Source organism: Haliotis rubra, unplaced genomic scaffold (genome assembly GCF_003918875.1).
Source record: "Haliotis rubra isolate DU_JTF1 unplaced genomic scaffold, ASM391887v1 Scf77, whole genome shotgun sequence".
Classification (NCBI taxonomy): domain Eukaryota; kingdom Metazoa; phylum Mollusca; class Gastropoda; order Lepetellida; family Haliotidae; genus Haliotis; species Haliotis rubra.
This window is the reverse complement of record NW_025767490.1, coordinates 167,958-179,801: the sequence shown is the minus strand read 5'-3', so window position 1 is coordinate 179,801 and position 11,844 is coordinate 167,958. Positions and strand designations below refer to the sequence as shown.

The 11,844-nt window shown below is 40.6% G+C and overlaps 1 protein-coding gene and 1 long non-coding RNA gene across 2 annotated transcripts; both read right to left on the bottom strand.

Moving 5' to 3' along the window:
• Positions 1-70: 70 nt before the first annotated feature.
• LOC124260612 lies at positions 71-1,288 on the bottom strand. The gene is made up of 2 exons (XR_006894133.1): positions 1,077-1,288; positions 71-991 (listed from the first exon to the last, which is right to left on the bottom strand). It is a non-coding gene; the product is annotated as an uncharacterized LOC124260612 (long non-coding RNA).
• Positions 1,289-2,000: 712 nt separating this feature from the next.
• Positions 2,001-9,722, bottom strand: LOC124260608 (cytochrome P450 2J6-like). The gene is made up of 8 exons (XM_046694929.1): positions 9,126-9,722; positions 6,766-6,988; positions 5,859-5,985; positions 5,475-5,631; positions 4,301-4,437; positions 3,737-3,833; positions 3,204-3,407; positions 2,001-2,698 (listed from the first exon to the last, which is right to left on the bottom strand). The coding sequence occupies exons 1-8, from the start codon at positions 9,520-9,522 to the stop codon at positions 2,523-2,525; spliced, it is 1,518 nt and encodes a 505-aa protein (XP_046550885.1). The 5' UTR covers positions 9,523-9,722; the 3' UTR covers positions 2,001-2,522.
• Positions 9,723-11,844: the final 2,122 nt, after the last annotated feature.

Sequence of the window (11,844 nt, the reverse complement as noted above, 5' to 3'; positions counted from 1 at the left end):
GTACAATTTATCAAAACGCAAGTGTTTGGGGAACTACCTCGCTTGGCAAGAGGTTCACACAATATCTGAGTAAATAAACGATGAGTTTATTACAGAGCCTCCGAATGAATACATAACTAGTCTTCTCTACAATACATAATCAAGTTTCACAATCGTTTATTGGAGTACATATATATCAAGAACAGCAATGCTATAAAAGAATTACACACGATACATCAGTGATGATAAATATCAAGGTACACCACCTCATACTTCTTCAAGATGGCTTCTGAATAGAACTCTTTTCACACTCATTGTGTTTTTAACAATGTATGCAGCGCCGTTGAGCATCTGTGATGGAAACTAGGCGCTATACAAGCCAATTATTATTATTATTATTATTATTACCTCAGTTCACGCACCACTGAATAGAGCACGGCCGACCCGAGTGGGTCGTCACACAGGATATACAGTATACAACTACATATTCAACACAGCATAGTGTTCATCAGTAAACATAAACAGTAATACAGAATATCTGAGAAATCCATGAAAGGATGCCACGTTCCACATACCTGAAGGTTGTAACATATGGTTACGGTACGATAGATCAAATTCATGAAGCGTGAAGGTTTTAACAAAGTAGAAGAAAGTAAATTTCCTTACCTGGGTGAATTTACTAGACAGCCGATTTGTGATTGTCGTTCGTATTATACACCTTTTCCAGCTATCGACGACAATCGCATTTACTAATTACACTTACTATAACGTTGTTATTGTGAACTCGATATTATATCATTTAGTTTGACCGATGCATCCATGATAAACGTGTACAATGGATGACCAGTTGCGAATATGCCACGAAGGTATGTGTAGCACGCGCGTGATTTGATCAATGTGGAATACAAACAGCCGTAAAGACGATATTGCACAAAATGTATAGCACCTTGGCTCTGTTATCTTAGGAGATACTGGTCCCGGATTATGTCCGATGTTCCCTATCAATGTGACCCTTGGCAGGTAAGTACAATAACGTGGTCAGTAGGTCTGTACACTTGGCAGGTAAGTACAATAGAGTGGTCAGTAGGTCTGTACACTTGGCAGGTAAGTACAATATCGTGGTCAGTAGGTCTGTAATATATCCAATTTTCAATAACCTCTACCGTCATAAAATATTTGCTAAGCTTTGTCCGTTTCAAAATTGACAAACTTTATGGATAACAACTTCTTTATTACGAGAGTGCAACGTTTCTATACAGATTCTTGTACCGTTGTCAAGGCTTGACAACGTACAAGAATCTGTATCGAAACGTCGCAAGGCTTGACAACGGTACAAGAACCTGTATCGAAACGTCGCACTCTCGTAATAAAGAAGTTGTTATCCATAAATTTTGTCAATTTTGTACTTCCCAGCTTCTAAAATGCCACTCAAAGAAGTTTGTCCGTCTCCTCCATGTTAATATGTGTGAAGCCTATTTCAGGTGTCCCTTGCTGTGGTATTGCTGGAATGTTGCTAAAAGCGGCGTAAAACTCTCTAACTCACTCTTATGAAAAATATAGATTACTAAGGTCCTATGTGCAACAGTTTAAAATAATCGATTCGAAAATAAGAATATGTGTTTGTATTACTTTAAACCCAATGGGAATTCGTGATGGAACTGGTTCCAGGGAACCAAGGCTCGTTGTAATTCGGACTGAGTGGTCAAGCTCAATGAGATATGGCTAGCGCTTCATCGTACCACACCGGGGAGATAATAATTATTTGTTTTCTTGGGGACTGAGCCTACAGCCAATGTGAGCTGACACGGATGATGGTTCTTTGTTTGTCGTTTAACGTCGCATTCATCAATATTCCATCTACATGACATAATCGAATCTTGACCAGACAATCAAGTGACTTAGACCACTGTACACGCTGTAGGAGTAAAATGACGACCAAGACATCGAGCCTCAGCAACCGATCTGTAAAATTGCCTCTTATGAAAAGTACAGATTACTGAGGACACAGTAAAGATGAGGACTAACATAGTTATCTACCCTTGTTGACAGTAAATATGCAATGCAACTGAAAAAAAGGTAACCATTTGCACCTTTATCCAAGGAAGACCATATTCTAACTAATGATTATATTCAGTGATTCTTGATGTACTACGATCGTTATCAGCGATTACATGTTCTTTGAGACATAGGTCGTCATGAATAGACATCAACAATACATTCACAAAGACGTGCATTGGTAGGGTTCCAGTGTGTTCAAGTGTCATCCGATGGTAGGTGTTGGTCTTCCCATTAGCTATCTTTCATCCACCCTTTGCCAGCCATCCGATACTGGAGATGAATATCATCACATGTCTTTGTGCCAAACGCAGAGCGCAAGATGCATCAACCAAATGTTGTTTGGCTAAACAGGATAGGTTACAATGTACATTATATGCCAATTACATCGGCCTGGAAGTGGACATAGTCCGGTGCGTTAACTAGGATTACATCACTCAAGCGTGACCACGTGAGATATATTGGTCTTTCTATTGGCTGTCTGGTCTCTAGGTTCTCCTGGAAACAGTGATGTTGGTGTAAGGCGGACGGATACCTGCCACGGTTCCTATTCCATCGTAGTTCATTGCATCCGTACTGGAAAATGTAAATGCCTGGAGAAGACTTGCGAACATCATCATGACTTCCCTCTCAGCAACAACTGATCCGGCACACTTCCTGGCTCCTGAAATATGGGTAATTGTGATGCTATAATATTCATACTATGATTGTTTGTTTTGTTTTGTTTGTTTGTTGTTTAACCCCGCACTCAGCAATGTTTCAGCTGGCTGACGATGGTCTGAGTACAATCGCGTTTTGATCAGAGAATCCAGTGATTGACAGCATGAGCAACATTTTGGATGCGATGACATGTGTCAACCAAGTCAGCGACCCTGACCACCCGATCCCGTTTGACAATCATGGGTTGCAGAAGACCAGTTCTAACCCGGATACCAAAACGGAACTAAATAATTATACTATAACACATTGACATAACCTTCAATACAGAAATATACTTGATTGACTCTTAACTATGTTCGCTGATAAGGATTCGCATAATAGTCGCAATTGTTGGCTTATTAACAGACACACGGTTGCGAACTAAAATTCCAAAACATTAAATTTTGGCCTTAAAAAGAACTTGTAACAAAAAAAAGAAACCCATGAAGACCCATTTATTAATATTTTACCAATTCCAAAAGGCATAAATGCTGGAGGAAATTTGACACTGTTGCCATCCAGGAACCGCGAAGGATCAAACTCTTGTGGGTTCTTCCACTGGGTCTCGTCCATGTGAGCCGATCTGATGTGGTTGAATATAATTGTGTCTTTCGGAATATGGAAACCCTTCAAGTCCATATCGGTTGTTGTTGAATGAGGTGCGGAGATATGAACTGGAATTTGAAGAAAACTTATACATTACTTTGATGAGACTTTTTCAAAAGCTACTGCAGGCTTTCCATATTGAGAAGAAATTTCTGCTTCAAGCAGAAAGTGGTGCAATTTTTGTACAGTTTTTTCCCTTTGTCAAGATTCCGTGTTTTAAGGCTTGACTCCAACTTTCGACCTGATATTGATTATTTAAATGTCAGTATAACGCCCTTGTTCGTGAGGTTCATCTGAATGTGACCGTTCATAAGACCATCCTACTGGGGTTTCCACTCTTATTAAGCTTACTGAACTAAATGAACTGCCGTAAAGCCCATCTCATTTACTCACTCACCTATTGTCACGAGACGCTGTGTCTCATATACTGCAGCACGCACATTGGGCAGTTTGTCGATGTCCGAAAACTTGACGGGACGAGATTTGCCACATACCTTGAGAACAGAGATGATATCATGTATTACACGTTTTCCAATGGGAATTACAAGTGAAGGTCCATGTGTGTTCTATTGTATGTTCATGCTTATGTCCTTGTGAGTCTAATATACCATTGATGCCTAGTCTCCTATACATGTATAACGAATCATTCATCCTCCGTAGGATATCTTCAGCCGGAAGTTTTTTAGAAACAGAAACGCTGCTTAAAATGGATCAGTCATACAATTAAGTTCAGAATACATTTTCCAGAATATTAGGCATGCCCAGCAAACAATATAATTTATTCAGTAAAAGCGGATGTAAAATGATATTTTCCCTTTTTCTGGAACAAATAATCTGATCACAAAATGCTCAGTTAGTTATCTTTTCGTCGTATCCGTGTTTGCTATAACCGTGTTCGCTATAACCGTGTTCTACTGTACTCAGCTACCATGATCCAACATCAGCCAGGGTGTGTTGTCACCTTGTCAATCTCTTCTTGGCACTTTGTTTGCACACTGGGATGTGCTGTTGCGTAAATCACAGCCCAAACGACAGTCCATCCAATGGGGGGTTCCCCTGCGGTGCAACACTCCTCCAGACTCACCGCTATATTGCCATCTGCAGGACAAATGTACCTTACATTTCAAGATTTACAGGAAGAAGATATGCACCGTTATCGTTAGAGTTGCACATGAGACATTCATCTAAATACAATAATTCCCAATTCCCATTTCCAATTCTACAAGAAATCGCATGTAATTATATTTTTAAAGTAACATAATACTGAACTCCCCCAAAAAAAAAAAATAAATAAATAAAAAATAAAAAACAAAAAAATAAAAAAATAAAAAAAAATAAAAAATAAAAACAAAATTTAACAACTGAAAGAAGCACATAACAAGATACAACATTTCGAGGACATGCGGTATTTGTTTGATCAACTGTAACCCGAACGGGTAAAAAAATGAAAATTTATGTTGAAACCTGTGTTTCATTCGTAAGTTTGGACTTAAATGACTCAAACAAACGAGTCACCTTCTTCAAACACATATACCTCCTGAAACATTGGGACAAGAACAAATATGTTTTCCATATGGTCGTCAATACACATTTAGGTTATACAAAGTAAACAAAGGGGGATAACCCTTCACAAACTAATGAAAAGGATTAACGGATTTGTCTCTCTTGAATGAAACCATGCACTTGATAGCCGGTCAAGGTTGTTTTATACTAAATCCTAATTAAACATATTCCTAAAATTCTCAATAATTTCTGGTCATACTATATATTGCAGTGTAAGTGATGAAAATGCGAGACTTAGGTGCAATATGTGCCTGTTGAGCATCTTTGTAAGCTGTGAGGTCGTGACAATAGGTCTCCAGGAGCATTATTGTTATTACATTTGCGGATGTTCTTCTCACAGTCGTTCGACATGAAGTCACGCTGGAATACCATTGCGTCAAAATACAACGCATGACGCCATACGCTCCTGAGATACCATACTATGCCTATTTATCGGAATGTAGACTAAAGTGTCTAGATCAAATTGTTCTCATATTCATATTGATCAAGTTCAATATATTACTGTGGTGTTCATATTGGCAAGTCATATTTTCGATTCTACAAGAATGTCGGCATTTTATAAAGGACGGTACCTGAATAGTGAGTTGACTCCGGGTTGCTCTTTTGCTCCTCAAGGAAGAAGTCAAGAACAGACTGTGCTCGACCCTCATAGTTTTGCTTTCTGTCTTCGACCTCTGCCTTCAACATTGCTTGAAGACCGTCGTATGCTCCTATCAAATTTCGGTACGCCTGAAATACGAAAGTTTGCGATTTACGAATCTGTAAACAAGATTTCTGTAAATATCCCATATATCTGATTTCGAAGATTATGTTCGGAAATATTACTATGTTTACTCGTCAGTGATGTTCTGCATGTTCTGCATGTGATAAGTGATTTAAGCCTATCTGACTGCTTCTAATCTGAAAAAACACTACATACAGAGCAAGATGAATGACAAGTATATGGTTTGACCCACCTTGCCAGTGAATGGAAGATACTTCAGCAGAGGTACTATGGCTAGAGGAGAGAATGTCCCGCCATACCTTGAAATATCATCTAAATACACCAGCAACCTCTCAAGACTAGGATCAGTATGTGCCAGTCTGTAAAATGTATTACACAAACAAAGTATAATACAAGCATCAGATGATATTAGTATTAGATATATTGTATTCTGTATTTTCGTATTTGACTAATAATTTCATATATAGGTTGTATCACCATATGTTCATGATTCTGACGTTTACGTCACATACAACTACAAAGCTAGATGTAACAAGCTTGACTGATGAAAGTTCATATGTGTTACCACACGCAGCTTTCACCATCATGGGTCACTCATTTACAGTAAATCAATCATGATAGCATTGATTGTATGAAAATGCCCAACACATTTAGGTTAAAGCTATGAGCCATGCGTGGATACTTTATTTACACGATCACAGAAAGTGTAACAGAAACTTCAATATTAAGTTCCATATTACCCTCCAAACAACTGGTACAAATGGTTAAAAATAGAAAATGTTTTAACTAGATTGCAAATGTGATTTACATTGAGATAAACACAAGTCAATACCATTATCATTATGATAATATTATATATTATTCCCTGGAACTCTCTAAGTGGTATGCATTACAGCTGGAATCGTTCAAGGAGGTGTTTCCCCTGGAAAACTAGGTCCGAGTTTCCCCTTTACGCTTCAAAGAGGATCATGCTTCTTCTTGACCTCCCCTGGGAGGTCTGTCTATCTCCTAAACAACGCAGTAATAATGCATACAGTTCTCCCAAGGGTCTGTGTGTTTCATCGACTTTTCAAAGAAGGTTTCTGTGCTCCTGAAATCCTCTCCAGGTCTCTATTGGAATTAGAAAAATATAAACGAACCTCTTTCCAGTGATTGCGGCATATCGACAAGTCAGGACTGCCTTCTCTATGGTGCCCCCAGGCTGAAAGCTGATCTGTCCCGCCTTCGAGAAGTCATCAATAAGTATCTTTATCTCCTCGGTTAAGATTGTTTCATATTCCACACTGTTAACAATGGTAGCAAGACTTGATCGCAGCAGTTTTCCTGGCCCTGCCCAGTCCTCACCACTGGCAAACAGAACTCCTGAAACGAAGAGTATGTCAAATATGGTAACTTGGTGTCTACAGTGTTATGTGTAAATATTTGTCTTGGGAGAAAGTTTGTAAATGCTTTGGGAGCAATATTAAAAGACAGCCACAAATTGAAGGAGAACAAATATGTCTGGCCAGATGCAAAAGCGGTCGGCGATAGCGAGAAGTGCTTTTTACTTCAATTTAGAGTTATCTACCTTTGTTATCTACATGTACACGACACGCTTTGATAGCTCGAAACGTTTCTGGGTGGGGCAGTATTTTGAAAACTGATGGTGCCTACATAAATTAACAACATGAACACCATTGAATAATTAGCCTCGAGTGTCTACTGTAACATTTTATTTTACTTTGGAAATAATGTTTTTGTAGCTTGTGTTTCAGTTTGGAAATCACTTCGTAACAACAGTGTGACATTCAACTAAAATACTACAGCATCAGTATTTTTCACAAGAACGTCTTCGATTAAACATCCATATGACATATACACAAAAAAGTCATCAATGTCATGTGTCTTCTGAAACTCTTAGATGAAAATATTTAATATTTTTTTGTCACCTAACCATTACTCCCTGGAGACTAATGAAGTTATTTATGTGACAAATAGAAAATGTGCCTTTTAACGACATGCGGAGACATCGTCTCTAGATTTAAGAAACATAATTACCGAATTTCCTCTAATAAGTGCCGGTAGGTAAAGCAGCTCACTAACAATTATGGTAATTAGACCCAGTAAGCGCCGGGTCTGGAACACCGTTGAACCAGGCGCTTAGTAGGGGAAATACGGTATATACGGACGATATTCAGATAACAGTGAAAGAGAAGAAACATGCAGCAACATCAAGCTGAGGGATACCTAAAATGAGCAAACAAAAAAACAAACACACACACACACACACAGACACACCCCGCAAAAAAACCAAAACAAAAAAACAAAAAAAACCCAACGTGGTATTTTCATATTTTCGATATGTGTCATGAATGTAAACCCTGTCTAGGTCACTGTATGGATGAAATACTTGCGATGTGACTAGAAACCTTAACTCACTGCCAAAAGGTTAACTTAGTATCACGTAGTTAATGGGTCATAGCACAGTGAGACCGCCACCGTGGTGTGGTGAGAGCGTCCGTCCGGAGAGCGGAAGGTCCCGGGGTCGATCAGCAGCCGCGCCATACCGACAGACGTTAAAACTTGTTGGTCCCTGCCTATCGCTCGGCATTTATGGGTACAACAAGGACTGGTCGGCTCGGAGTCAGTATAATGTGTCTGAGTGGGGTATTCATGCTTCACTGCAGCATGGTATCTCAGTGAGCTAGCACTATAAAACCAGCTAAAGTCTGGGCTAGTACAAGCAGCCACACATACACACGCATGCACCTCGTCATATGAGCGAAGTATTCTCAAGTACGACGTTAAATCCCATTTCACCTCACCTCATAGCACTAAAATATGTCATTGTTGTTTTTGCTGTTTAACGCCGCACTCAACAATATGCCAGCTATATAGCGGCGGTCTCTAAATAATCAAGTCTGAAAGAGACAATCCAGTGATTGATATCATGAGCATCTACGCAGTTGACATGTGTCAACCAAGTCGGCGATCCTGACCACCCGATCCCGTTAGTCGCCTCTTACGACCAAAAACGGTTACTGAAGACCAACTCTAACCCGGGTTTTCACCGGTCAGCGTAGTAATATCAAAGAAGCGGGTGTTTCGCATCTTTTCAGTTGCAGTGGCCTGTAAAACCAATGGTTGATGTAATGAGCAGCGTCAGGGTATGTCTCCATCCAACCCTGCTACTATATAGTTATTACAAGCAGGGGGCGTAGGACAACAACGTGCATTCTCGTCGACGATGCTTTGGGTCAAGTTTATAAAGCAATATATTTTACCAATATGTCTAAACTCCAATTATAGGTTTTAGTATAGGAACACAATATTTACCCAATCACTATATTAAACCAATCACTTAAATATGTTGTCCGCTTAACTCCAACCAGACTCGCTAGTGCATAAACCACGAGACGCGTTGATATAGATATAGATGTACTGCTGCATTCCTCAGTTTAACATGAAGCCAATCCCTGAAAATAGACATGTCAAACACAAGCTCACTCCCAGTACGTACCTCTCCCAATGCGTTTAACGGCCTTAACTCCCGGGACGAAGCTAGGTCTGTCGATGGTGTTCTCTTCCTGTTTCACAAACACCTCTTCTATAGCATTATATCCAGACACAACAATCACAGGATATTGTCCAAAATATATCCTGGCAATTTGGCCGTACTTCTTGTGTATCATTGGGAAGAAATGATGAGGTTTGTCTCGCCCTAACAACGCCATATTCAGGAAGGAACCCACCAGCGGCCATTTTGTTGGTCCCGGGGGTGCGCGTCCACCCCCGCCCCTGCAGCAGGTGAGGTACAGGGTACTGGCAATAAGGACCAGTACTGATATCCCCCCACATGTCAGAACGGTGATGTTCTCCTCAACCCACTTGGCTGCTACGTCTACTGCAGCCTCCATCGTGAAACACGTTATGCCAGATCACCGCGATATTTAGTTCGCCTTTGACCCTGAAAGTTGAAATCCGGGTCCAATAGTACATGCAGTAATAAAAAGGGCATGCACATTCATAAACTTGTAAACATAACGCGTTTAGCTGGAGTGTTTCGTATTTTATATTCCAGGTTCTTGTTTGCCGGGGTCAATGCAGCTTTTGTCTGACCATGCTATATATAGTCAAGCGTTAGAAAACTCACAAACACGACAGTGCAAGATATAGCGACGCATTGAAGCAGAAGTGTATCAACTCTCGCATATTTATACATTTCTTGCGCGGTCGGGCGAGTCGACCCAGGTTAGGCGAGACGGATCGACCCAGGTCAGGCGAGACGGATCGACCCAGGTCAGGCGAGACGGATCGACCCAGATCAGGCGAGAGGACCTGATATACGGTGATCATTCGATGTACTGTTGAAGGATAGCTATCTGCACTGGTATGCGGTGATCACAAGCCGGATTGTGGAAGTTTAGCCATCAACACTGGTATCCAATGATCAGTGGCCGGTTTGAAGGTTTTTGAAGTCAACCTGCATTTGAGTGTGTCTTCCGCCAGGATAATTTCGATGTGTTCTCAACAAAGAGATAAAAGGCTACCACAACGTCACTTCGATCGTTCCTACCACAGTAAAACGGCTAAAGGCAACCACCAACGTCAATTTGTCTTTTACAGCTGCAGCGAAGACGATAAAAGGCTACCACTAACTTTAATTTAGGCGTTCCTACTACAATAAACATACACATAATGTTCCGAGAACATCCAACATCCTGACTTTGGATGTTGCTACCTAGAGTTAGGACATATGTCACGTACCACGTAATTTCATTTCACTTTGTAATGCCACCAGTTTAATGCAATGCAATGTTTGACATGATGGACAAGGCATACACATATATTGTCAGGGTGGTTAGGGATGGGGCGATCTGTGTTCCTTATTATTACAAATACCATGCGTGAGGTAGCTAGATTGTTCAAATACCCCTCTCTCTCCCTCCGCCATGGCAGTGCTGCGGCTAAACCACACTCACGCAATTACTTTAAATAACCACATACTACGTTGACTGTACTACCTTGCTCGTCTATGACCCGTGAAGATCCGGGTTACATTTTATCTTCAGTAACCCATGCATGTCGTGATAGGCGACTAACGGGATCGGGTGGTTAGGATCTGACTTGGTAGACACATGTCATCGGTTCCCATATGCGTAGATCGATGTTCATGATGTTGATCACTGGATTGTCTGGTGCAGACTCGATTATTTACAGACGGACGCTATATAGCTGGAATATTGCTGAGTGCTACGTAAAACTCAATCACTCACTTTCCCATACCCAGCGTGGAGTAACAATTTTGATCAAAGAAAAAATGGATCATATATGTCTCTGCCACTATTATACACTTAATGCACTGTCGTCGGTAACCTAACCTAGTCGGATTATTTACAGACCGCCACCATATAGCTGGAATATTGCTGAGTGTGGCGTTCTACGTTACTTTACACTTCAATCGCACACAAGCTCAGTCATTTTAACAAACGTAAAAATCTAGACATGGCAGTAGAATATGTTTGTTTCCACATCGCTGATCATATGGTTCACACATAAACTTGTCGACCAGCGAGTACCGGATTCATTCGAGTGTGATTCCAACCCCTTTGTATATACCATTCAAATCATGGACACTTCGTTACGTTTCGTTACCCTTCGTTACACTTCGTGTATGTGCTTTCTCAGGTATCGCTCACATTCAGTATAGAGCGCTCAATGCCTGGCCTTTGAGCATCGCAGCTGTATCTGTCCACAGATATCGTATATCACTGACAGCTTCTTCGGGACATTAAACCTAATCTGTGAACTAGTGATCAAAAGAAAGTATAGAACCCCAGAAAAATTCACAAAAACACAAATGTAGTGATAACACCATACTGAGCCATGTCACACGGGGACAGACCAATCCTTTCCGGGAACAAACGGCGAAACAAGTTAACAAATCGCCAAAAAATCCAAAACGACATTTTCTGATGTAACACGAAATGCACGTGTATGCTGACGGTATAAAACAACCTACGCTGAGAAACACAATAGAAAAAAATACACAAAAATGTGCCACGTTTGAGGCAAATCTAAAGAAAGAGCTATCGGAATGGCCCAATAAGGACCTAACCACACCGTCATTGCCAGATTCGGTTGCACCAGAGCAACTGTCATCAGACTGATACAGCGGCAATACGTCAGACAGGCAATACGTCAGACAGGTCTAGGAGTGGTAGACCGAGTGTGGCAAC

Bases quoted from the DNA above. Each gene is read 5' to 3' on its own strand.
- LOC124260608 (XM_046694929.1), bottom strand. From the start codon at position 9,522: ATGGAGGCTGCAGTAGACGTAGCAGCCAAGTGGGTTGAGGAGAACATC. The intron at 5,986-6,765 runs GTTCGTTTATAT...TACATTTTACAG, and splicing joins GCCGCAATCACTGGAAAGAG to ACTGGCACATACTGATCCTA. The intron at 3,834-4,300 runs GTGACAACACAC...TCTGTTCTCAAG, and splicing joins GCCAAGAAGAGATTGACAAG to GTATGTGGCAAATCTCGTCC.